General features: G+C 43.6%; 1 protein-coding gene across 2 annotated transcripts in view; it reads right to left on the reverse strand.

Annotated features, from left to right (window-relative positions):
• FAM185A (family with sequence similarity 185 member A) overlaps positions 1-26726 on the reverse strand; it is a 77110-nt gene extending 50384 nt beyond the window's left edge. For both annotated transcript variants that reach the window (XM_077835959.1, XM_077835951.1), the window contains exons 1-4: positions 25977-26726; positions 23847-23956; positions 18482-18574; positions 4241-4379 (exon numbers count right to left, since the gene is read on the reverse strand). In XM_077835959.1, coding sequence (XP_077692085.1) covers positions 4241-4379; positions 18482-18574; positions 23847-23956; positions 25977-26448 — 814 coding nt within the window. In that variant the 5' untranslated portion in view covers positions 26449-26726. The remainder of the gene's footprint in view (positions 1-4240; positions 4380-18481; positions 18575-23846; positions 23957-25976) is intronic.
• Between the last annotated feature and the right edge of the window lie 857 nt (positions 26727-27583).

A 27583-nucleotide genomic window follows, 5' to 3' on the forward strand; every position in this document is an offset into this window, starting at 1 on the left:
GCTACTTGGATCACAGCAGTCCCCACAGTAGATTTGCCCACTCCAAATTGATTCCCGACTGACTGGTAGCAGTCAGGCGTTGCAAGCTTCCACAGGGCTATTGCCACTCGCAACTGTCAGGGCAGTTCTCATCTTGGTATTCCTGTGCTTCAGGATGAGGAAAAGCAACTCACAGAGTTCCAGGAAAGTGGCCTTACGTATGCGAAAGTTTTGCAGCCACTGGGAATCATCCCATACCTGCAAGACTATGCGGTCCCACCAGTCTGTGCTTGTTTGCCTGGCCCAGAATCGGTGTTCCACTGTATCATCCAGCCCCACTGCTGCCATGATGTCCCAATTGCCACAGCCCATGCTTTCAGGAATGTCTGTGTCCATGTCCTCTTCACAATCGTCCTCACGCTGCCATCTCTTAGCCAGGTTCTGTAGTATAATGTGCGAGGTGTTTACAATGCTCGCAACAGCAGCAGAGAGCTGAGCGGACTCCATGCTTGCCGTGCTATGGCGTCTCCACGGGTAACCCAGGAAAAATGGCGCAAAATGATTGTCTGCAATTGCTTTTACAGAGGGAGGGAGGGAACGGAGACTGACAACATGTACCCCAAACCACGACAATGTTTTTTGCCCCATTAGGCATTGGGAGCTTAACCCAGAATTCCAATGGGCAGCAGAGACCGTGGGAACTGTGGGATAGCTTTCCACAGTGCACCACTCCGTGAGTCGATGCTAGCCACGGTAGTGAGGACGCACTCCGCCGACTTAATGCGCTTAGTGGGGACATACACAATCGACAGTATAAAATCGATTTCTAAAAATCGACCTAATTTCGTAGTGTAGTCCTAGTCTATCAGATAAAGTAAACAAATAACAGGCCAAGGCATTGTGGTTTATATTCAGGGAATTTAAATAATTAATTTAAATCACTCGATTTAAAAAAATAATTTATTTAAATCAGGTTGAGGCTTTGTGAGATGGTTACAAGGCAAGCTGCACTCAGATACCTTTTAATCTCTCTCAGGTGTACCTTTCTGGGGACAGATTTTGCCACCATCACCCCTCCTTCTCTGGGAGCAACAATGTGGTTCTAAACTGGATTTCTGGGCTGCAGGCCCCCTCTTTACCATCTGTGTTAACCCAACAGGCTCAACTGCATTTAGCACCTGTAAGCTCTTTACCTCCAGGAGCCTATGACAGCAGCTGATTAAAGTGACTCAAAAACAACTTCTTCAAAACAAAGCATTATTTATTCACTCTACCTACTCAGTAAGCAGAGCAAATGTATATAACAAAGAAGACCTATTTACATTTCCCCTTACCAAAACCTTATCTTTCCTTGCAAGCTTTAGTAAGTTCCATTCAGCCCAGTTACCTCCATCTCTGGGTTGGGAGCAATAGTGTGCCTTGCTGCAGTGTGCTCTCTCTTTCTTTGAATCCCCATCAATGCTCACTGACACTCCCTGGGGAGCCCCTGGCTACTCACTCAAACCCCTCACTGCCCCCCTTCTTCTCTAGGCTAGCATCCCCTTTGATCCTAGGTTTGGCCTGGAAGGAGTAAACTTTGCCATCTTAGCTGGAGCCAGGCCGGAGGTATTTGCCATATATAGGGCCCTACCAAATTCACAGTCCATTTGGATCAATTTCATGGTCATAGGATTTTAAAATTGTAAATTTCATGATTTCAGCTATTTAAATCTGAAATCTCACGGTGATGTAACTGTAGGGGTTCTGACCTAAAAAGGAGTTGTGTGGGGGTTGCAAGGTTACTGTAGGCGGGGTTGTAATACTGCTTCCCTCACTTCTGCGCAGCTGCTGGGGCAGCGCCGCCTGCAGAGCTTCGCAGCTGGAGAGCGGTGGCTGCTGACCAGGAGCCCAGTTCTGAAGGCAGAGCCACTGCCAGCAGCAGTGCAGAATAAAGACTGGCACGGTATGGTATTGCCACCCTTACTTCTGTGCTGCTGCCTGCAGAGCTGGGCCCTCAGTCACCAGCCACCGCTCTCTGGCCGCCCAGCTCTGAAGGCAGCAGCGCTGAAGTAAGGGTGGCATGCTACGGATTTCCATCCTTACTTCTGTGCTGATGCTGGTGGGGCGCTGCCTTCAGAACTGGGTGCCCGGCCAACAGCCACTGCCCTCCGGCTGCCCAGCTCTGAAGGCAGCACAGAAGTAAGGGTGGCAATACTGTGATCCCCCTAAAATAACCTTGTGACTCCCCTGCAACTCCCTTTTGGGTCAGGACCCTCAATTTGAGAAACACTGGTCTCCCCCATGAAATCTGTATCGTATAGGGTAAAAGCACACCAAAGACCAGATTTCACGGTCCATGACGCGTTTTTCAGGGCCATGAATTTGGTAGGGTCCTAGCCATATATGTTAGCTACAAGGTATCAGTGGGTTTAATTAACAAATAAACACTCTCCTGATGGGTTTGCAATCTAAATGTTGCAGCTTTGTGCTCATTCAGGAGACCCAGGAAGTAAAATACACTAGAACTAAAAATAAAAATAAATAATTTCAATTTTCAAGCTAAGGGAAATGCAAAAATAAACGAATGGCAAAAGAGTAAATTCAAATGTAAAAATTGTCATTTTTAATAATCGATGGTGTTATTACTAAAATAGAGAAATATATGATTTTAAAATAAGATTTACCTTAAAGTTTCACCATCAGGTTAAAAACACGTGTTATAACATGTGCACTATATAATCATGAATAGATCCTTATACTTGTCTGCTGTGTTTACAAAGAATTACTGTTCCATAAAAAGGCACTCAAAGTACTAAATAAACTTAGATCTACTTTTGCTTCTGTTTTTAAAAGCAACATTTTTAAAAGAAGCGTATGTTAAAAGAGCAAGTGTTACAGAGTTCCAGAACCATTTAATGTAGAGCTTTATGAAAATAAACATGAAGTAAGGTAAGAACTATTTGTTTAATCTGGATACAGCTCTATTTGCATTCATGCAGTTCCCTGACTGAAATTACAAAACAGCTGTAGATATGTGGATTATGAAAGTGATTTACCTTCAAGTACGATTGTTACTGTTTGATTTTTGGGTTGAAATAAGCCAAAATATGCTTTTCACAGAGACCCGTCCCCTCCCCAACCTCCCATTTCACATTAAGAATTTAGTTCTTAGAAGATTACTTAGTAAAAGTCAGCATATTCGCTTAGCATACTGAACAGCAACTAAATATAGTATTTATGTAATTAAATTTATTTATGCCTCATCTGTTGGAGAGGCTGGTTCCATTCTAAAGGCTAGAACTTTAGCCAGGAAGTTTATGAATCAGTTTTCTATAATTGACAAAGGGGTGTGCTTTTTTTATAAGGATTAAAGGGAGACGCAGTATTTCTGGAGTGAGGTAAAAATCTGCAGCCTTCATGAAATTGCAGCAAGTTGTTTTGGTGGCCTATAGCTAAAGATTGGAAGTTGTGCCAACGTGAGTAATTTTCACTGTTGGTACATGCTCCAGTTTGCCTAACTTAGCTTCAAAATCACTATAAACACATCAAGAACAGAGAGGAGGTGCTCAAGGGGAATTCTTACTGAATTCTTACTGGGGACCAGGTTCCAACCACCACTACTACTAATATGAAAGAGACCCATGTTAGCCATCCTTCCAAGTCTGGATGAAAAACATTTGGGGGAAAAATATGACATTTGACCTGGAAAATTGTAAATTGGCAGTGTACTAGCTATACAGGGAGCCAGCACAAACACAGAGAAAATACTTCTAATAAAAATAGTATCACTAAGTCATCATAACCAAATTCTACCCAGAAGTCTTGTTAAACAGGTTAACCCCCTTGATTTCTGTAAAGAGATAAAAACAGATATTTAAAAACAAAGTATAGTTTTACCACTGATGTTCCTTTTATTTGTTGTATTTTCCACTATTTAACTCTATAGCAAATTGTTAATTTATATCCCTAAAAATGTGGTATGTTTCTTCCTTATATGCTTTTTCTTTACTATAACAAGCTTCCTTATGGAAGTATCTTTAAAATACAATATTATTTATAGCAGAGGAAGAATTAATTAACTTGTCTTATATATGGCGATCTCATCATTTTAGTATTTGCCAGTATTGAACTGTTTGAGTCTGGTTTGCTCAGCTGCTGCGTCTGCAGTTGATTATTTAGGGCCCCAGCCTCATGGGAGCAGTCATTTTGTTTTTATTATTAACACTAGAGATACCTGCACGTCTGCTAAATTCCAGACTGTATTTTGCCTTTCCTGTCTTACCATGAATGCTTCCCAATAGAATATCACCAGCTGTTGAAGATAGAAATGAAGATTCTGCATAAAGATATTTGGTTTTCAACAAACCATCTTCAGTAGAAATTTTGATGGATGTCCCCTGTAGTTTCTCTATATTCACACTCTGTAAGAGAAACAAGCTGAAATAAGAACCATGGAAATATGCCCAGGCTCTTTGAGGGGCAACAGAACTACATGGCACACATTTACCCAGATGCAAAACACAAGTGGTGTGTCAGATCCCAGCTAGAAGCTAAGTAACACACAAAATAAATCATCATATTTTGCACTTCCATTCAAGGACTTTAAAGCACTTTATAAGTACAAACTGAATTAATCTTTACAACATCCCTATGTGGAAAGGAAGTATTATTATACTCATTTTATAGGTGGAGAACCTGAGGAACAAAGAGGTTAAAAGGATTTTTAAAGGCAACACAATGGAGTCTTTGGCACATCCAACAATAAGGTTCCAGTCCTGTGTTTTATTCACATGATCCCAAACAAGGGAAGTTAAAGATCTCAGCCAGAACCTACAAAATGAAGTTTAATCTGTTTCAAAATAAGTTACTGAATATGATCAAAATTAATAACTGAGGGTTAGTGATCTTGAGACAGACTTTTGTAGATATTTAAGAGATGAAGTTAAGATGGCGTGCTTTGATAGGAAGTAGTTTACTGTATTACTGTCGTGCCTAATCCATAGACCAGGACCCCAAGCTAAGCAGAGCCTTAAAGGTGAAGGCAAGGGGTTTAAATCCAATATGGCTGGAGAGACAGGAAAGGAATTTGAAGGTATCATCTTGGACAGACTGGAGGGGTACAGAGTGGGGGTAAGTAGAACTTGGCCTTTGTGCAAATAGTCAGACTTATGACGATTTGGACATACACAGAGGAGATACATTCTCATGTGATTACACAGAAAAGAATTAAATTCTTATAGATTCATAGATTATAATATCAGAAGGACCACTAAGATCATCTCGACTGACCTCCTGTATGAAAGAGACCATAGGATTCCCTAAATTAATTCCTGTTTGAACTAGAGCACAACTTGTAGAAAAACATCCAATTTTGATTTTAAAATTGGCAGTGATGGAAAATCCACCACAATCCTTGGTAAACTGTTCCAACAGTTACTTCACTGTTAAAAATTTGTACCTTACTTCCAGTCTGAATGGCTCTAACTTCAACCTCTAGCCATTGGATTACGTTATACTTTTCTCTGCTAGACTGAAGTGTCCATTATCAAATTTTTGTTCCCGATCTGGGTGCTTATAGACTGTGATCAAGTCTCCTTTTAACCTTCTCTTTGTTAAACTTCAGTAGAACCTCAGAGTTACGAACACCTCAGGAATGGAGGTTGTTTGTAATTCTGAAATGTTTGTAACTCTGAACAAAATGTTATGGTTGTTCTTTCAAAAGTTTACAACTGAACATTGATGTAATACAGCTTTGAAACTTTACTATGCAGAAGAAAAATGCTGTTTTCCCTTTATTTTATTTTTTACTAGTTTACTTTTAACACAGTACTGTACTGTATTTTCTTTTTTTTTTTTTTTGGTCTCTGCTGCTGCTGATTGTGTACTTGCAGTTCCAAATGAGGTGTGTGGTTGACTGGCCAGTTCATCACTCTGGTATTCATAACTCTGAGGTTCTACTCTAAATAGATTGAGCTTCCTTAAGCCTATCGTTATAAATTGTGTTTTCCTATCCTTTAATCATTATCATGGCTCTTCTCTGAACCCTCTCCAATTTATCAGCATCCTTCCTGTATTGTTGACATCAGAACTGGACACAGTATTCCAGTAGTCACACGAGTGCTAAATACAAAAGTAATATAAGCTCCCTACTCCTACTACATATTCCTCTGTTTTTATACATCCAAGGATCACATTAGATTTTTTGGCCAGTGTATCACACTGGGAGCTCACATTCAGCTGATTATCCACCATGACCCCCAAGACTTTATACAAATTGCTGCTTCCCAGGAAAGAGTTCTCCATCCTATAAGTATAGCCTACATCTTTTGTTCCTAGAAGTATAACTTTACATTTGGCAATATTAAAATGCATATTGTTTGCTTGGGCCCAATTTACCAAATGATCCAATACTTACAAGTTCAGCATGATCTGTGTTGTAATTATATAATAATTCAAGTTACACTCCTGTCCAGCATGTTTTAAATTTGCCAGCTTTGCCTTTGTTCTTAATGAAATGTATTGTGCAAAATCATTATCCACCCTATGAAATGATTTACAGCCTTGGGGTGTACATCAGGTCATCTTAAAATCCACTTTGGCATTTTAATTCTATCTTCGCCTTATAAGATGAACAAATTCATGAGAAAAAACCAATCTCCCATCTCATACAATCCTCTGGAAAGGATGTGATGTAGAAAAGTTCTTATAAATATAAGGATATGTCATCAAAATCTTTTGTCTAAGGTTCTCTCTCTCCAACCCTGCTATGTGAGTTTACAGTCAACTAAGTTTGGGAGTGAAATCTGTGCTCCCATTATAGCCCCTTTCATAGAATCATAGAATAACAGAGTTGGAAGGGACCTCTGGAGGCCATCTAGTCCAATCCCCTGCCCAGAGCAGGGCCAATCCCAACTAAATCATCCCAGCCAGGGCTTTGTCAAGCCTGACCTTAAAAACTTCTAAGGAAGGGGATTCCACCATCTCCCTAGGTAACGCATTCCAGTGTTTCACCACCCTCCTAGTGAAAAAGTTTTTCCTAATATCCAACCGAAACCTCCCCCACTGCAACTTGAGACCATTACTCCTTGTCCTGTCATCTGCTATCACTGAGAATAGTCTAGATCCATCCTCTTTGGATCCACCTTTCAGGTAGTTAAAAACAGCTATCAAATCCCCCCTCATTCTTCTCTTCCGTAGACTAAACAATCCCAGCTCCCTCAGCCTCTCCTCATAACTCATGTGTTCCAGGCCCCTAATCATTTTTGTTGCCCTTCACTGGACTCTCTCCAATTTATCCACATCCTTCTTGTAGTGTGGGGCCCAAAACTGGACACAGTACTCCAGATGAGGCCTCACCAGTGACGAATAGAGGGGAACGATCACGTCCCTCGATCTGCTGGCAATGCCCCTACTTATACACCCCAAAATGCCATTGGCCTTCTTGTCAAGAAGGGCACACTGTTGACTCATATCCAGCTTCTCGTCCACTGTCACCCCTAGGTCCTTCTCTGCAGAAACTGCTGCCGAGCCATTCGGTCCCTAGTCTGTAGCGGTGCACTGGATTCTTCCGTCCTAAGTGCAGGACTCTGCACTTGTCCTTGTTGAACCTCATCACATTTCTTTTGGCCCAATCCTCCAATTTGTCTAGGTCCCTCTGTATCCTATCCCTACCCTCCAGCGTATCTACCACTCCTCCCAGTTTAGTGTCATCCGCAAACTTGCTGAGGGTGCAATCCACACCATCCTCCACATCATTAATGAAGATATTGAACAAAACCGGCCCCAGGACCGACCCTTGGGGCATTCCACTAGATACCGGCTGCCAACTAGACACGGAGCCATTGATCTCTACATGTTGAGCCCGACAATCTAGCCAGCTTTCTATCCACCTTATAATCCATTCATCCAGCCCATATTTCTTTAACTTGCTGACAAGAATACTGTGGGAGACCGTGTCAAAAGCTTTGCTAAAGTCGAGGAATAACACTGCTTTCCCTTCCCTTCATCCACAGAGCCAGTTATCTCATCATAGAAGGCAATTAGATTAGTCAGGCATGACTTGCCCTTGGTGAATCCATGCTGACTGTTCCTGATCACTTTCCTCTCCTCTAAGTGCTTCAGAATTGATTCCTTGAGGACATGCTCCATGATTTTTCCGGGGACTGAGGTGAGGCTGACCGGCCTGTAGTTCCCAGGATCATCCTTCTTCCCTTTTTTAAAGATGGGCACTACATTAGCCTTTTTCCAATCTTCCGGGACTTCCCCCGATCGCCATGAGTTTTCAAAGATAATGGCCAATGACTCTGCAATCACATCCGCCAATTCCTTTAGCACTCTCGGATGCAACGCATCCGGCCCCATGGACTTGTGCACGTCCAGTTTTTCTAAATAGTCCCGAATCACTTCTTCCTTCACACAGGGCTGGCCACCTCCTCCCCATGCTGTGCTGCCCAGTGCAGTAGTCTGGGAGCTGACCTTGTTCGTGAAGACAGAGGCAAAAAAAGCATTGAATACATTAGCTTTTTCCACATCCTCTGTCACTAGGTTGCCTCCCTCATTTAGTAAGGGGCCCACACTTTCCTTGGCTTTCTTCTTATTGCCAACAAACCTGAAGAAACCCTTCTTGTTACTCTTACCATCCCTCGCTAGCTGCAACTCCAGGTGTGATTTAGCCTTCCTGATTCCATTCCTACATGCCCGAGCAATATTTATATACTCATCCCTGGTCATCTGTCCAATCTTCCACTTCTTGTAAGCCTCTTTTTTGTGTTTAAGATCAGCAAGGATTTCACTGTTAAGCCAAGCTGGTCGCCTGCCATATTTACTATTCTTTCGACACATCGGGATGGTTTGTCCCTGTAACCTCAATAAGGATTCTTTAAAATACAGCCAGCTCTCCTGGACTCCTTTCCCCCTCATGTTATTCTCCCAGGGGATCTTGCCCATCAGTTCCCTGAGGGAGTCAAAGTCTGCTTTTCTGAAGTCCAGGGTCCGTAATCTGCTGCTTTCCTTTCTTCCTTGTGTCAGGATCCTGAACTCGACCATCTCATGGTCACTGCCTCCCAGGTTCCCATCCACTTTTGCTTCCCCTACTAATTCTTCCCAGTTTGTGAGCAGCAGGTCAAGAAGAACTCCACTCCTAGTTGGTTCCTCCAGCACTTGCACCAGGAAATCGTCCCCTACAGTTTCCAAAATCTTCCTGGATTGACTGTGCACTGCTGTATTGCTCTCCAAGCAGATATCAGGATGATTGAAGTTGCCCATGAGAACCAGGGCGTGCGATCTAGTAGCTTCTGCAACTTGCCGGAAGAAAGCCTTGTCCACCTCATCCCCCTGGTCCGGTGGTCTATAGCAGACTCCCACCACCACATCACCCTTGTTGCTCAGGCTTCTAAACTTAATCCAGAGACTCTCAGGTTTTTCTGCAGTTTCATACTTGAGCTCTGAGCAGTCATACTGCTCCCTTACATACAGTGCAACTCCCCCACCTTTTCTGGCCTCCCTATCCTTCCTGAACAGTTTATACCCATCCATGACAGTACTCCAGTCATGCGAGTTATCCCACCAAGTCTCCATTATTCCAATCACATCATAATTCCCTGACTTTGCCAGGACCTCCAGTTCTCCCCGCTTGTTTCCCAGGCTTTGTGCATTTGTATATAGGCACTTGAGACAACCTGCTGATCGCCCCTTGTTCTCAGTATGAGGCAGGAGCCCTCCCCTCTCACACGCTCCTGCTCGTGCTTCCTCCCGGTACCCAGCTTCCCCACTTACCTCAGGGCTTTGGTCTCCTTCCCCCGGTGAACCTAGTTTAAAGCCCTCCTCACTAGGTTAGCCAGCCTGCTTGCGAAGATGCTCTTCCCTCTCTTTGTTAAGTGGAGCCCATCTCTGCCTAGCACTCCTTCTTCTTGGAACACCATCCCGTGGTCGAAGAAGAAAACACATAAAACAGCCAATGCAGCATAAAGGGGCCTTAAGAGCCCTGTACCTCACTGGGGGTACTGCACTGGTGCATGCAGAGTGGAAGACAGCTCTTGAGGACATCCTTACAAGCCCTGGCATAGGGGCATGCTGGGAGCAGAGATGGTGTAAGGAAGGAGAGGCATGTTGGAGGCAGGGTCACAGCACTACAGAGATTTTGGGCAACATTGCAACCCATAGGGCAGTCTGGGGAGGCTGCCTTAGACCTGGGCCTCTCCAACCCCCAGACAGCCTAAGATCAGGAAGGCACAAAGATGGTTTATAGCTTAGCCTTTAGAAGCACAGTCCAGACTCTAACCCTATATTTCATACACAGTGCACAGCGAGAGTGATATTTGGTCTCAGACCTCATATAATTCAATAATGTTCACGGATTGCTGCCAACTTTTGAAAAGTAATTTAAATATCATTTCATTTAAAACTAAACTTCTCTGTTACAATCAAGATTCCATGTATTCAGCAATTCCAAAGCTGTGGCAGTCGCCACACAAACCAGCACTTCCCTCAAAATTATGTTCCAGAATTTAAGCTTTCATTTTTAAAAAAGTTGAGGGAGAGATTTTCAAAGGCACTCCAGTTAGGATGGAAAGTGAATGGAATTTCGGTGCCTAACTGCTCTTTATGCCTCTGAAAACTTTCCCTCTAAGGCCTTGTGTACACTACACAGTTTTGTCAACAAAAGTCAGCTTTCACTGACAAAACAATGGAGGTGTACACACTGAAATGCTCCTCCCACCAACGTAACTTCCCTGCTATGCTGACATAATAAAACCACCTTGACAAAAGACATAGGGCTTTTTGTGACATAGTTGGAGTGACATAGCTGCAATGTAGACACTGCGCTTTTGTATGTCACCCTAACTGGCCTACAGGAGGTGTCCCACAATGCCCTGACCTGACCGGTCTGGTCATCAGTTTGAACTCCTCTGCCCTGAAGATACACATGTATGTACCCCTCCCCCTTTTAAAGGCCTGGGAATTTTTGAAATTCCTCTTCCTGTTTGCTCGGCCTAGACAGTTCACACAGCATCTTCCCAGCTGATCATGCCGGCTTTCTGCAACAGACGTGCTCCCCCATAAAATACACCAGAGCTGTTGGATCTACTGGGTCTGTGGGGAGAGAAGGCTGTGCAGTTGCAGCTTTGTTCTAGCCTTAGGAACTTTGATACCTATGGGTTGATTGCTAGTGGCATGCAGGAGAAGGGGCACGAAAGGGACACGCAGCAGTGCCGTGCTAAAATCAAGGCGCTGAGGCAGGCGTACCAGAAGACAAGGGAGGCCAACCGTTGCTCTGGTGCAGCATTGAAGACATGCTGCTTCTACAAGGAGCTGCACGCCATCCTTGGTGGCAACTTCACCTCTACCATCAACAGCCGCGTGGATACTTCGGGGGGGACTAGAGGCAGGGGCTAGTGGAGTCAACTCAGAGGATGAAATGTAGATACGGAAATGGCATTGGAGGAGGAGGTGGAACACACAATAGGATCATCTGGTAGTACAGTGAGTCTTTTTGACTCCAGAGGGGTCTAAGCCAGTCCCAACACTCCGGCTCTGGCATGCCTGAAGCAGGGGACACGAGGATGGGTAAGCACGCATTTTGCTTTGATACTTCATGGGGAGAGGAGATTGAGCTCTCATGTATTTTGTTATATGGTAGGGGACGGATAAGGGAAAGAAATTAACAACAGTATATGCAGATATACAGTGGGGACCCGGCAGAAAAGTTTGTTAACGTACACCGGGAGGTCCTAGTTGTTGAAGCACTACTTGCTGCTGTTTAGGTTCCCGGTGCAAGGCTTCATGAGCCATGGGAGCAAGGGATAGGCAGGTCTCCCAGGATCACTCTGGGCACTTCCACATCCCCCACTGGAAGCTTCTGGTCTGGAAGAAAGTCCCAGCATGCAGCTTTCTATACAGTCCAGTGCTCCTAAAGAAGTGTGCATCATGCACCTTCCCGGACCATCCCGCACTGATGTCAGTGAAACAGCCCCAGTGATCCACCAGTGCCTGCAAGACAATGTAGAAGTAGCCCTTTCAGTTGATGTACTCCTTCTCAAGATGGTCTGGGGTCAAAAGAAGAATATGTGTAGCATCTATTGCCCTGCTGCAGTTAGGGAATCCCATTGCCTTGAAGCCATCAAGTATTTCTTGCACATTACCGAGAGTCACAGTCCTTCGTAGGAGGAGGCGATTCATAGCCCTGCACACATGCATCACCAGAACCCCCATGGTGGATTCGTGACTGACGGGTAGCAGTCTGGCTTCCACAGCTTCCACACAGCGATTGCCACTCGCTTTTCCACAGTGAGGGCAGCTCTCATTCTGGTGTCTTTGTGCAGCAGTGCTGGGTCGAGCTCCCCACACAGTTCCAGGAAGGTGGATTTGTGCATCCAAAAGTTCTGTAGCCACTGCTCATCATCCCCTATGTGTATCACAACGCAATCCCACCACACAGTGCTTGTTTCCCGAGCCCAGTACTGACAGTCCACCATGTGCAGCTGCTCCATGAATGTCAGCAGCAACCTTGAATTATTTCTTTACATGGCACACAGCAGGGCAGGCACCACTGATTCATTTTCTGATTCACAGCTTATGAAATACAGCAGGACCAGTCCTGTTGTATTCATAACGCTCATCACTAGACTGGTCAGCAGTGCAGGATCCACGCTTTCAGGCAGAGATGATGGCGGGCACACAGTTTACAAGGGCTGCTAAAAAACAGTGCAACACGAAGTGGGAAGCCCACGAAATGATGGGACAAAACAAACTGCATCATGGGATGGTGAGCACACTCCCAGAGCTCAGTGAGTTGCACCGTGGGATAGCTTCCCACAATGCAATGCTCTCTGAGTCAATCACGAGCACTGAATGTGCACGTGCTCCGCCAATGCAAGGAAAATTGTGTGGTCGGGCACAACCGATGTAATTAAAGCAGCTTATGATCACTGATCTAACTTAAGTCAACTTAACTCTGTAGAGTAGACAGGGCCTTAGTTTCTTCTTGTTGCAGTGCTAGTGTAGCCATGGCACTGGTGGCGCTTGGCATTTTAAGCATCAGGTTATCAAGACCTACTCAGCATAAGATTAGATGCCATGTTGTTTAAAATGGTGGTGACCTCCTGGAGCCCCATCTACATTAGTGAAGTCATCACTGTTACTATCAGTGCAATGGAAATATAGGCAGCAAAATTCTAGCAAAAAGACATCCTAGCGTAGACACAGCCCTAAGTGTACAGCTGCAGAGCTGCTCTCCTGAATATGCAAAGAAAGCCTGAAACAATAGTTCTGAGAGGTGTGAAATACCCCATTTATCCTCATGGGGTATTAACTCGGGCTCTTGCTGATGACAATTTAAATATTAACATTATTAATAATTTCACTGCTTAACATTTTTAACAGTGATATCCAGCTAATGTGCTTACTTGTTACTGGATGCAGGGGTTGATATTGAGGTGAAGTGCAATGAGGCAGCTAGTTACTACTGAAAGTTACTGAGGTGAGGAATGAGCATTTCAAGGCACCTCAGAATTCTAAAATCACCTCAGATCTCACCCACAAGTGCAGGATACACAGTTAAGACACGTACTGTAAACAGAAGAAGATGGGTAAAACAGGGTGGCTCCTAACTGTGACTATTTTTCATGTTGAATTGTTTATCTTTTATGGATTTTTGGCAGAATCTGAATGGTTTGGTTTTGTTAAGTAAGTGTTATATAAGATCCTACAAGTGTAGATTCGCTAATGACTCCCCACTGAAATAAGTGGGATGTTTTCACCAATCTATCCGCCAGAAATTCTTGGGGAATTCCATTCCCTCCTGTGAAGATCAGAACATCAGAATGGTCATACTGGGTTAGACCAATGGTCCATCTAGCCCAGTATCCTGTTTTTTGACAGTGGCTAGTACCACTTGCTTCAGAGGGAATGAACAGAACAGTGCAATTATCAAGAGATCCATCCCCTGTTGTCTATTCCCAGCTTCTGGCAGTCAGAAATATAGGGACACCTGGAACATGGGGGTGTCTCATTCCATCTTGGCTTGTAGCCACTTATGCACTTATGCTCCATGAACATATCTAATTCTTTTTTTAACTCAGTTATACTTTTTTAGATGCATTAGTTCAGCCTTGCAAAACTCATTTCGCCTACATGCACAGGGTCATTAATTTTCTTTAGGTGGGCAAGTAAAATATCATCAGTTCATTCATCAGTATATTAAATGGGAGTGAGTAGATTTTGTGACTTGGCAAGTTTTCATGACAAGTTTGCAATAGAGCATTAATTTCTGAGTCTCAATAAAAAATACTTGAAGTAAGAAGCAAAGCACACTTTCTTATTTATTTATTTGCTCTTATTCTTTGTTTTATAAGTACCTTGACCATTTCTTCATTTTTCTTCATTTTGTCTAGTGTTTTAGAAAACAACTCCCTTTGCGGCTGAAATCTTGGGTGTCCAATTTCAGCCCAGAAGAAATTATAGAGCATAGCTAGAAACCCCTCATATTCCTGGTTTATAATGGAAATGCTGACAAACCCATAACTACATAATGATGACTACCACTAATGGAACAAAAGTGTAACAACAGCACACATGGCAGATATAATGCAGCCTGATTACTAACAGAAACTGCTATTTGAGAAAAGCCGAATATCACACTCTAAAAACTGGCTGCCCAAATACTGCATTAAGAAATTTTACTCTGTAGATAAACATGATCAGCCAAATTCTGTTCCCAGTGCCATGGCTGTAAATTCAAAGTTACTCCACTGACCTATGTAAAGTTACTGTAGATTTACAAAGGTGTTACTGAGAGCAGAGTAGTCCTTAACTATATTGTGTAAATTATTATGGGCTTTTAGAAAAGTACATTTCCAAATATTAAAAGACGTATGAAATTTATTTGAATGTTTTATTGCTTCCAAATCCCATTTTAGCAGAACATTTATGTAAAAAAATAGTAATATTTCCAAGGTTTAAATGCATCCACTACATTAGAGTATCTTTAGATAGGCTATAGTTTGTATTTACAATACAATTGTCACATTCTAACACATGAAATACCTATGTGTCTAGTTCTGCTCTGATACTGGCTTTATACTGTTGTAACTCCATAGCTAAATTCTACTCTTGGTTAAACCAGTGTAAATTTGGAGTAACATTAATGGATGTAAATGAGAGTAGATTATGACAAATGACTTCTTTATGTTAAACCTAATTTACACCAACATATATGAGAAGAGAGCCAAGCTAGCATGTTGTAAAACAAGTGAATCTGCTTTGACATATGGCCCCCTGCACTACTCTGAGTCTTACTCAATATGAAAAAACAAGGGCCCCAATCCTCAGGTCAGGCCCAGGTGAGCTCAGCATAGGAACACGAAGAGCTGGCACCATGGTGGCTGTAAACCATCTTTGTGCTCCCCCAGTCCCTGGCGCGCTCTAACCTGGCCTCAGAGGAATCATGACACCAGCCAAGGATGACAGCACCACAGCAAGGTCCAGTCACATCCTTCCTCCAGATGACTGTATGCTAAAAGGCCAGGCTGGGGTACCATAGTGCCAGCATAGCCAGAGGAATTCTCAGCTGTTTGGTTAGGGCAGCTTTAAAGTCCCTTTGCACCACTGAAGCAGGGGTCCAGATCTGGTCCAAGGAATGGCAGCTGTACAGAATACTCTTATCTCTCTTACCATTAAGACAGACAGACAAAGCACAGTGGCATGAAACTTGCCTTATGATGCCATCTGCTGGAAAATATGAACTATTTCTACTTTAAAAAAGGTTTGTATTAACCACTCTCTTCAGTTCACATTGTATGATTAGTATTACATACTCCCATTCAGCATTTTACCTAAACAACTACCCAGATATACACAAACCATTTTCTGCTTTAGTTTTGTTGACCTTACAGCCCTGAAATTATTAGATATGATTATGATCCATTGTACACTATCTCGTACACAATTTTTGTTAAAATGTTATGGTCAACATGTTCAAACTTGGTTGCCTAGAGTTAGGCACCTAAATCCATATTAAAGAACCTAAATAAATCTACTGATTTTCAGAGATGCTTAACTCCCATTAACTTCAATAGAAGCTGTGGGTGGTCAGCACTTTTGAATATCAAGCCACTTTTAACTGGGTGCTTATATATGGATTCAGATGACTATTTTAGGCACCCATATTTGAAAATGTTGGACAATTTACTCCTAATGAAAGGAGTCACAACTAAGCTGGAACTGACAGAGTTGCATCTACTTATTCCATAGCTAATTTGTTCCTGTTAGAATAAAAGGAGATTGATTTCTATTTTTATTTAATATTAACAAAAACTAGAAATTAAATCTACTATGGTAGAATTCATATTTATAGACTGACCTCGCATGCAAAATTTAAAATGAAGCAAGTTAAAAAGATACAAAAAGTAGTCTTGTCAGCAAGATACCAGATTTGAATTTTAGTTTAGTAATTTAACTGACATACTTTATAAAAGACAAAATAAGAAATCTTGAGTTCCAGCCTCTAATCTCTCCACAAGTGAGAGAGGCTTTATTCATTATTATTATTATTTGTACTGGTGTAGTGACTAGAGCCCCCAATCAGGACTGGTGCTCCACTGTGCTCGGCAGTGTACACATATATAAGAAAAAGACAGTCTTTGCCCTGAGGAGCTAACAGTCTAAGGGCTTGTCTACATGGTGCATTAGTCCACACCAGAGGAGTATAAATTCTAATGTGCACTAGCACAGTAGTTCTCAACCTTTCCAGACTACTGTACCCCTCTCAGGAGCCTGACTTGTCTTATGTACACCCAAGGTACACCTCACTTAAAAACTACTTGCTTACAAAATCAGACATCAAAATACAAAAGCGTCACAGGACACTCACTGAAAAATTGCTGACTTTCTCATTCTTACCATATAATTATAACATAAATCAAGTTGAATATGAATATTGTACTTACATTTCAGTGTACAGTATATAGAGCAGTCTAAAGTCATTGTCTGTATGAAATTTTAATTTGTATTGACTTCGCTAGTGCTTTTTATGTGGCTTGTTGTAAAACTAGGCAAACATCTAGATGAGTTTATGTACCCCCTGAAAAACCTCTGTTATGTTGGATCATATTAAAGAAGTTCTGTATTAAAATCACAAATGAGTTTGATTCCCCATAGTTTAAGTTCCAGGGTATTACTAATTAAGAGGTCTCTTGGTTTTTGGTCTCTTGTGTTTACTGTTTCTCTCCCTCTACGTGAATGTTGCAAGCTGCTAATTGTGTTAGTACACCCTAAAACAGAGTCTGTTCTCAAAGCAATACTTTGTAATAACAACTACTCACACAGAGAGAGACTCAAAGCGATACTTTGTAACAACAGAAACCAGCACCCAGAGACCCCCCCGCCTTTTGTTGTATTTATCTCGCTTTGTTAACAATTGGGATTAAAATAGAGATAGAGGATGTGGATGGATGCTTGGTGTGGATAATAAATGAATGACCAGGGAGGTGCCAGCCTAAGAATCCAGTGTCGATTGGCTGAAGAAGGCGTCAACTGGAAACAACCAGAGGACCCCCTGAGGACAGACTGGAATCCACCCAACAGCCTCAAGGATGGGAGAACTGAAGAACAAGATAACATCTGGCAGCATGGAGCCGTCAGGAATGTGCCATCTGCTGATTGATTCAGCAACAGCATGATGAAGCAATTCCCATAGACTGGCATAGGAATAAATTCCTATAAAAACGGACTCTAGAAAGTGAGAGCTTTGGGGTCTGATTCTGCAAACCAACTTCCAGGAGCATCAGATGTGCCTCTGACAAGGCCCTGTTCCCTCCTTGTGTCCAGGCCACCTGGCCAGTGGCTTGGCATGAGCAACTGTAAGGCTGGTAACTATGATAACAACCTTGCAGAACCTGTGTGTGTGTGTATGAATGAATGTGTGAATAAATATGAACTTGAATAGAATGTTATAGTTATAACTAACTGCTTACTATGATTCTTTCTGTATTCACAATAAATGTGGCATTTTGCCTTATCCCCTTTAAGAAGATCCTGCTGGGTTTTATTTTATTGAACACCTCTGTGCACCCGCAGGGGTATGGTACCCCTGGTTGAGAACCACTGCACAAGCATACTGTGCACTAACTGGCCAGGGTGGACACTACTAGCATTCACTAAAAGTTCCCTAGTGTGTGTTAAAGTAATCGTGTTTCAAACAGGACTACAGTACATTAACATGCACTAGGGAACTTTTAGTGCACATCAGCTGGGTCCTCACAGGCCAATTAGTGCGCAATATATTAGTGTGCATTAGAATTTACATCCCTCTGGTGTGGACTAATGCATTGCGTGGACAAGCCATAAGTATATGAAAAAGACTCAACAACCAGATGGAGGGTAGACAAGGTAAGAATGAGATGAAGATTAGCTGATCAGAATCAAGTTGCAGTACATAAACATTCCTCAGCATTTACTACTTTACATCAGACAACTTGAATTATAAATATAACAATCCCCAAAACCGAAGACTTCACTTTTTGCTTACACTTTTTTCTGCTGCATGAATATCTGCATTTCCATGAAGAGTTCCCAGACCGATCACTTTGCCTCCTTTAGTTCGTACATGGATTTTATGACTCTGAAAAATAATTATACGTATGTATCAAAATAGTTTAGTTTCAGATTCTGTTTATCTTTGTTCTTTCAAACTCCACTGTTCAAATCACTCTTGATCTGCAAACCTCAGCAATTCCACTTATTGAGCTTCTTCTGGAAAACTGCCAAGTGCGCTAAGTAATTTTGAAGTAAACATCTTTCCACTATGACTAAAAACAAATTCATTTTTTCTTATGATTCAAGATATACACAAATGGATCACTCTGCCCAGCTCTCTTCTTCTGAAAGCAACTATTTTGGAGCCAAATGGTCACACTAACTTAAATGTGGAAATAATACATGGCAACATGATTTCTCTTTTTTAAAACAAAAAATACCATTTTAATGCCAATAATTTTGCAATATTTTGTGGTTCATGTCCCTTGAAAGCCTGTAATGTGAGGTTTCCAATAATACCAAGCTTGTGCTAAAATGTTATGTTGTACAGATATCAAGCATGAGAAAGTCACTTGGTAATTTTCATTGATAGAAGTTGGGTAATTTTTGCCCCAAGTCCTAAAATCTACCACTACCAAGTTTTACCAATTTCACTTTCTATTGGTAAATACTAGCCAGGAGAGTGAGACCAGTAAAATGCTCAGCATATTAGGGTCGGAGGCAGCTGAGGGTCTAAAGCTTGAGAACAAATAAGTCTTCAGCAAAAGTGAGTGTAAATATCATTCATATTTGTGACCCTCTTTTCTCTCACCCCTTCCTCAGAAATTGATATGATCACTCTACTTACTCAGCAGCTTTAAGGACACACAGCTTCTCCCGAGATGGAAGTGTCACTATGTAATATCTTACTCGGGCGTGTGAAAGACCCACCAAGACTTCTTACCCTCCTCTCTACAAATCATGCATTTTTGGCTCCCAACCTGATCAGAAATCATATCCACAAGGTAGCTTTATATGTTAACTGTTGATGAAACGCATACTAAAGGCATGCGAAGGAAAGTAAAGATGTTTGGCTAACAAATTCAGGCTATTATGCCATGCTTATTTCATTATTTAGGGTAGAACCAATGGATGGTTGAATGAATGAATCACCTGCAGAAAATATGAAAAAAGCATTGAGTTCTGAATATACAAAGGTAATATTTAAAAGAGGATGGGCTTTGGGGTTTGTTTGCATTGCATCCTGGGACCTAGATGAAATAGGACTTTAGCTTGGACATGCAGATTATTATATAGGGAGTATATCCTGCAGTTTTTACTCAGATCAAACTCTCCTGCATTTTAGCCAGATATAAAACAATTGTGAACCCTGCCACAAGGGATGAAGGACTATTTGCAGAACCTAGTGAGAAACTGACAGGAAGACCTGTGGGAAACTGACGAGTATAGATGGCTTCCTTAGCACATATTGGGCTATAACCTATATTAATAAACCATACCCCAGGAGATGAGATTCTATTTTAAAATTCTTGTTCAATTAGTCTGCAGGGTAACCTGAGGTATGGCTGTGCACTTGATGAGAGGGGTAAGCAACCTCTGTATAATCTCACTGTATCTGAGCATCGCATCACACACTGAGAGTGTTACTGTACTCCAAAAAAAATTCATAAGTCTAATCTTTCCTGATTTGAGCCCTATTTCTCAATGCAGGAAGGACTCTGCTGACCAAAGAAAAACTGGGAGAAGAAGAAATCAAAACAGCCGTTATTTCTTGCTGAATGTAGAATGAGCTCTAAAGACATTATATATTTCAGATGTGACAGCACTGAGCAGCAGCTCATCTTCTGAAGAAGATTAAAAAGAACAATGCATAACTTGCTGAGACCTATAACTATGAATCTGAGAACTAGTGACTGTGAAAATCTGCCTTCGCTGGTGTTCTTGAATACACACACAATCATTTCCTCTAATAGACCACCCTATCAATGGTTTGGAATGACTGCATAATATTTTGTTCTCATCTAGCGGGAAGGGGCCTCCTTCCTCCCTGAACTGGAATGCTAAACTGTATTATACTACAAAAAGAAGAGGAGGACTTGTGGCACCTTAGAGATTAACAAATTTATTTGAGCACATCCGATGAAGTGAGCTGTAGCTCACGAAAGCTTATGCTCAAATAAATGTGTTAGTCTCTAAGGTGCCACAAGTACTCCTTTTCTTTTTGCGAATACAGACTAACACGGCTGCTACTCTGAAACCTGTATTATACTGTTTAGCCACTAGGTGACATTTTGTGTAAAATATCTTTTTTAAACAAACCGCAACCATACCTCACAAAGCATTAAAAGATCTTATGATGAACATATCTGGTGTGTATAAACAAGCTCTGTAACTAGTCCATTTCTAGAACAGGAACATGACACTCCACGATCACAATGGTGTGTAGATAGGATGTGACCACTGAAGTGAGACAGAAGATTTCTATAATGCACAGTCAAGTACTTCCCGATTCCATCCAGTAGAGGGCAATAGAACATGGATACAAAGTCCCACATATGTCAAGGGAACACTATGCAGGAATACAGCTCAGACTCTGTAGATCATTTTGAAGGGCTGCGGTCTTAGAATGTAATTTAAACTTCAGTTACTTGTAGACTATGCACTTCTAAGTAGTTAAGATCGCTTTATCACTCTTCTAATCATCTTTCTTCCAACTGCTATAATAGGACATTTTCTAAATCAGCAGCATAAATACAGTAGACTTATATAACTTTGTAAGTTTTTTCTAATTGCCAGAATACTACTTTAAAAAATTGGCTAAAAGCTAAATTCGTGGTTTGACTAAGTAATGAGATGTTGTAATTTTACTAGGATCATAAGCCCCGATCCTGCATACACTTACATGAATAATTTTACTCACATGAGTAGCCCCATGGACTTTAGTGTCTGCATGAGTGTGCCCATGTTGACACATAGTAGTGCAAGAGTAAATGCAACTAGTGCTACGTTTTTTTTAAAAAAGGAAAGTCATATAAAAATGTCCAGTGACATTTCATTCTAGCAAATGTTTGAATCCAGTCCTTGGATTCCTTCTTATGTTCTTACTAAATTAACTCCACCAAAAAAAAAACCCCCAAAAAACAAAAAAAACCAAAACATTCCAGGTCAAGTTCTCTCCCCTACTGTGGCCCATCTGTGCTACGGTGGTATGAAGGAGCCAGATCTCCCCAGTTGAAGGTTCTTCCAGTGAGGTCCTAGCACAGGGTGCATTCCAGAAGCACGTCCAGAGGGGAGGGATCCCGTGTTATACTCCAGTGATTGTCATCTTGCCCCCAGGGAGGTATGGCAAGGGGAATTCAGTCAGCTGGTACAGATTAGAGAAATCCCAAGGCTACTCTAAACTATGATGGAGAGTCGACGGCACCTTACTCTTCTTGTCGGGAGTTGAGTACAGGTGTCGATTGGAGAGTGATCTACTGTCATTTTGGCGGGTCAGAGTGTGGATTCGGCCTGTAGTGTAGACCTGCCCTCAAGCTTAGCTCCCAGACCTGACAGCTCTAGGAATCACCAACCAGAAACAAGGACTCTCTATTGAGTCTAATCAGCTCTGTCATTAGCACTCTTTGAGCAGCATCCATATCATCAAGTAGGAACATCTGTCCCGACCCATTTTCTTCTTCACTGGGATTTGACATCCCTACCCTCTGCTTAGCGAGTGAGGTTCAGTTTAGGGGAAACCCTCAATCAGGGCATGCTAAGAACAGTTCTGCTACCCTTTACTTGTACAATAAGGATTACAAGATTTCATTACCCCTACATTCAAATACTTGAGTAATTTGTAATCCAAGACCAGCCAAAATTGATCATTCTGGCAAAGCAGCTCCATCATGCTGCGCACTTAGGCAGACTAGGCACGTCTACACAAACATGGTTTGCTCCTAAAGTCTTTTCCCCCATTGCATCACTAGATATCAAGGGGAGCGCTCATTCAGATCCTGCTTCATATATTATTTAGTGCTTTATAGTTTTCCTGTATTCTAGTAAACTGAAATGTTTGTTTTAGACATATACTGCCTCTCACACTTGGGAGAAGCTCCCTGTAAACATACGCAAAATTAACTCATTATCCTTCTTTAAAACTCTTCTTTTCCATGATGCCTACAAAAATCTTCACAATTGTTAGGCTGCTGGCATGCTGAGACCACTGCCCATCACGCTGACCAATACTGTTGTGTTGTTTCCATGTAGTTCCCTCTCTGTCTGTTTGTACCCATCTGTTGTCTCTTGTCTTATAGTTAGATTATAAGCTCTTTGGGGCAGGGGCCTTCTCTTTTTTCTGTGTTTGTATAGCACCAAGCACAATTGGGTTCTGGTCCAGTACTGATAGTGCAGAATCTGGAGGGAAAATGGTACACAGCTTTTAAAAAGCTTGGTCAGTGTAGGACCCGATCCCGTTTGAAGTTAATGACAAATCTCCCATTAAGGGCCTGACTGTCTACCACTGAAATTAAAGTAACTCTCTCTTTTTTGCATTTTTGGCTACCAAAAATAGGTAGAAGTGAATGTGTCTGAAAACACATTCTGGGACCAATTCTCCCTTGAATTACATTAATTTGTATACTATTTTATACTATGAATTATACTATTCAATTGATTTAAGTGAAATTAATCCTGATTTACAGCAGAGTTGGACCCACTATGAGTTCAAAAGCGTACTGTGCAGAGAAGTCTGAAATCTTTGGGGTAAAAAGGGGTCAACACAATGTATGGTATTTATCGGTAATATTAATGTCAGCAATTTAGCTGGAAAGTTATATACAAATCTATGGCTGAAAACTTATCTAGAGGGCATGTGTGTGATAGTGATTAATTGAATTAACTTGAAAAGTCAAGAGAAATATAATGATCTCAACACCAAAAACTAAGGATCCAAAAGAAAACTCTCCTTGTTACTAATTTAAACAAAAACATCATAGGCTGATCCTGGGAGGGACCAAGCTCCTCCTGGAAGATGCTGCACACCCTTAACTCACAACCGGGTTTAGCCTTCACTCACTGAAGTCAAGGCCAATTTTGACATTGACTTTTGGGAGAACAGATTTTGGCCTACTGGCTTGAATTGTTGTTGAGGGTGCTCAGCACTTCATTATCTCAAGCAATCTATGATTATTAACTTGCATATTGTAATCAGTGCACTAAAAAACAATGAAATCAGCTATTGTATCATCTGCAAGTGTTCTTGCATGTGCGCTGCATACCATGTCTTCAAGACTAGATTCTGGCCTTATAATATTGTATTCCATAATAAACAGTTGCCTTTAAAATAATGAGTATAGAGGAAGAAGAGCTCTTTGTACCTTTATTGACTGTAAAATGCTAGTCCCCTTCTCAGTTTCTACTCTGCAGCTATCACAGTCTATTTTCTGAATCTTCACACAGCCAGTTCCTGATGTCTTGATATCCAAATCTAGAATAGTGAAAGCAAAAATGGGGCTCTCTTAGTGCTAAAGAGAAACAAATAACAGTTCTAAAACACTGTAATATCTGGTCTCAATCTACAATAATTACACGTAGAAGAAAAACAGAGCAGTCACTGAAAATACTCTACAACCACATCTTCCAAAGCTCGGTCACTTTCTGTTTCACTGTTAGCCCAGAGTTATTTTACATGATTTTCCTTGATAAACTGATAATATTGCAAGCCTAAATACCTTCCAACTTCTGAGATTGTTAAAAGAGGCAGTATAGCCAATACAGGATTATAGCCTCCTGGGGAAGAGGGAATAATCCACAGAGTATGCCTCCATCTGAAATTTTCAATCATCTCAAAATATGCCATTCCTATGATCTCAAAAGTACACTTCAAATTTCAGATAACAAATATTGTCTATATATACAGTGTGTGTACGTGCGGCAGAAGGGGCACAGGGAAATCAGTACATTGACTAACGTATCTGCAGAGTAAGTATAGGGAGAAGGTATTAGCCTATGAAAAAGATGTTTGCATATTGTTTAACAGGCATTTATGGTACTTATTTCAGTAGTGTGAGCGCCTCAAACATTTATGAATTTAGGCACATAACAGCCCTTGGGCCTAGCTGAAATTTGGGGTTCATCTCTGGTGCAAAGCAGTTAAGGAATAATATGGCTATTGGCCCAAGCCTGGTTAGCAACTACCACATTTGGTGGTAGTACCATAGGCACGGACACTAGAGGTGCGGGCGGGGGGGGGTGGGGGTGCTGCAGCACCCACCAGGTTTTACATGGGGCTCCGCTCCTGGCCCCGCACACTGGGTCCTGGCCCCATGCCCGGGGGTCCTGGCCACTGGCCCCACGGCTCCTTTTCTGGCCCCCCATGCAGCCACTGGCCCCGCGCCTCCGCTTCTGGCCCTGCACACAGCTACTCGCCCTGTGCCTGAGGGTCCTGGCCACTGGACCCGCGCCTCTGCTTCTGGCCCTGCATGCAGCTACCACACCCCCTCACCCCTCTGCTGTGACCACAGCCTTGGCCCCCTTAGCCCTGTCCGGGTCCCCCCTTCCCGGAGACACGGCCCTGCTCCCGGCCCCAGCTCTGGGGGAGGGGGCGCGGACAGGGGGTAAGGGATCTGGCTTTCAGCACCACCACTATTAAACATATTCCAGCAAGACTGGGCAGTACAGCTGAGCTGTCTGTAGGATTTGTACTCACAGCACTGTCTGGATTCAGAGGGAGTTTCTCACTGCTAAGGGATGACATAGGAATTGTACTGGAAAAGAAGAGGCCTCTCCTGGCATTCCTGTCTCTATGACTGCAAACACTGTTGTCTTCCAGTTTTTGTAACCGGTGAGATGGGACACCCAAAAGAACACAAGCTAGTAGAGCTCATGACTCTGACTCCATTGGAGGTTGTGTTGGAGGGTTGGTTGCATGTACCACATCTGGTGCGAAAAATCCGTGAACTGCAAGTGTGCACAGCCAACTATCAGTAGTATCGCCAGTTCAACTAGAAAACAACAACAACCCCTGCTGATGTGTTGCCAACTCTCAGAATACCTGGTGTTTTTCTTACAGCTTCAGCTGCTGGAATCAAAAGATGGCATGTATATCTCCGTTTTCATTCAAATAAAAATGTACATTTCTAGCCCCTATGGTTGCACAGAAAAGTTTGAAAATAAGAAGTCAGTGTACCCTAAAGCCTCTCTTCCAACCCTAATCTTCTATGATTCTGTGATTCCATGAAACCAACAGGAAAAGAAAAGGAACCCTTTAAAAAAAAAGTTTCATGATTTTGTGGAGAACCTGACTCATGGTTTTTGAGTGCCTGAGGTTGGCACTATTGCAACAGCACTGTCAGTCTTACAAAAAGGGAGGTCAGGAGAGGCCTGAACCCAGGGAGACACAGGTGCATGTCTCACTGTGCGGAGAACAGGGATTGGACACACAGCGCACATACCCACACCTCAGCTACAACAGAATACTACATCTGAACCAGCTACACCTCACATACCAAACTTCACAGGTGTCTTCACAACAACAGCGGCCTTGCTGTCCACGTGGTCGGAGACAATCGTCATCTCCTTCAGCGCCTCGTCGTACTTCACCTGCAGGCGATCCAGGTCCACACCCTGGGGCAGGCTGCTGTCCACCCCGCTGACAGTGACCAGCGCTCTGTCCGCGGCCGGGTAGCGGAGCGGGTCCAGGGGGCGCACGGTAACGTGGCAGGGCAGCCGCACCTTCAGCTGGCCGAACGGGCTGACAATCAGCGTCCACTCCTTGAGGGGCTTATTGCCCCTCTTCTTGCCCGCCTCGGGGCCCGCCGGGCTCCCGCAGCCGCTGGAGGGGCCCGTCACGAACAGGGCAGAGCGCGACCAGCTGCCGCCCCTCGCCCCTCGCCAGGGGCCGCCGCTGCTCAACAGCCCTCGCGGGACACCTGCCACCCTCACCCCCAGGTGCCACCAGCCCGGGCAGGGGGGCCGCATATTGCCCAGCTTTGATGCCGGCGATGGCGCCCTTCTCCGCGCGGGGTGCGGCTTATGGGAACGGGGCACCGCGGGCGGGGGTGGGGTCTGCCCCCCACCGGGCACCGCAGGGACGGGCTATGGGGCCCGCCCTGGCCGAGGGCTGGGGCGCACAGCTCATAGGAGGGGACCCCACCCGCAGCTCCCGCACATAACTCGCAGCGGGCGGAGGGGGTGGCGAACAGGTCCCCGGCCAGGGTCTAGGCTGGCAGCGTGGTGGGTGCCGCCGCCTGGTGCTCCCCACCTCCCTTTAGCCGATGTGGCTGCTGGGACTTGTAGTTCGGAGCCACAGCAACTTCATAGAGAAAGGAAGAAGGATGAACTACAAATCCCAGCGGGCTACATCACAACCCCTCAGCGCCCCTTAGTTCTCTGTCCACGAACCACGGGGGAGGGGGAGGTCTTTCCGTGTTCTGCTCCTATTGGACAGAGGGGGAGACGTTGTCACCAATCAGAAGTGAGGGAGAAAGAAGGTAGCGAGGCTGTGCGGCGGGTGTGGGGGGGAGGTGGCTGTGTCTCCATGGCGACCCGAGACGCTCTGGGGGTGGTGAACACGCGGCTCGAGGCTGCGAGGCAGCTGCTAGGGGGAACAAAACGCCCCGGAGGAGGAACCTGACTGGGTAGGAAACATCAGGCAAGAGGAGCCCCGGGTGGCACAGACGCCTCAGCCCAGCGGCTGGGCCCGCGAGGGGGAGAGACGCTGGCTAAAAAGAAGCGGGGGCTGGGCTGCGGGAGCCGTGAGGTATTTGCGGGGGGGGATCGCACTGTGTGGGGCACGCGTGGAGAGGTGCACTGTGCAAGGGGGCGCACGCCCTGGCAGTGTGGTGAGATGCATAGGGTGGGCACCATGGGTAGCTCGGTGAGGGTACGAATTTCCTGGGGGGCGCACCGGGGGTGGTGTTACATGCCAACATACATGATGTAACACTGACAGACCCCAGTCGTCGGCAGGCGGGATCGAACCTGCAGCTTAAAGCATGAGCCGCAAGTTAAGTGGCTGGTAGCAGACTCATTTTATCTCTTTCTTTAAGTGATCTCGGTACCAGTAGATGGGGCAGAACAGCACACCCCGAAGGTGTGTGGATTACAGTGACAA

This window comes from Eretmochelys imbricata, chromosome 1, assembly GCF_965152235.1.
Source record: "Eretmochelys imbricata isolate rEreImb1 chromosome 1, rEreImb1.hap1, whole genome shotgun sequence".
Classification (NCBI taxonomy): domain Eukaryota; kingdom Metazoa; phylum Chordata; order Testudines; family Cheloniidae; genus Eretmochelys; species Eretmochelys imbricata.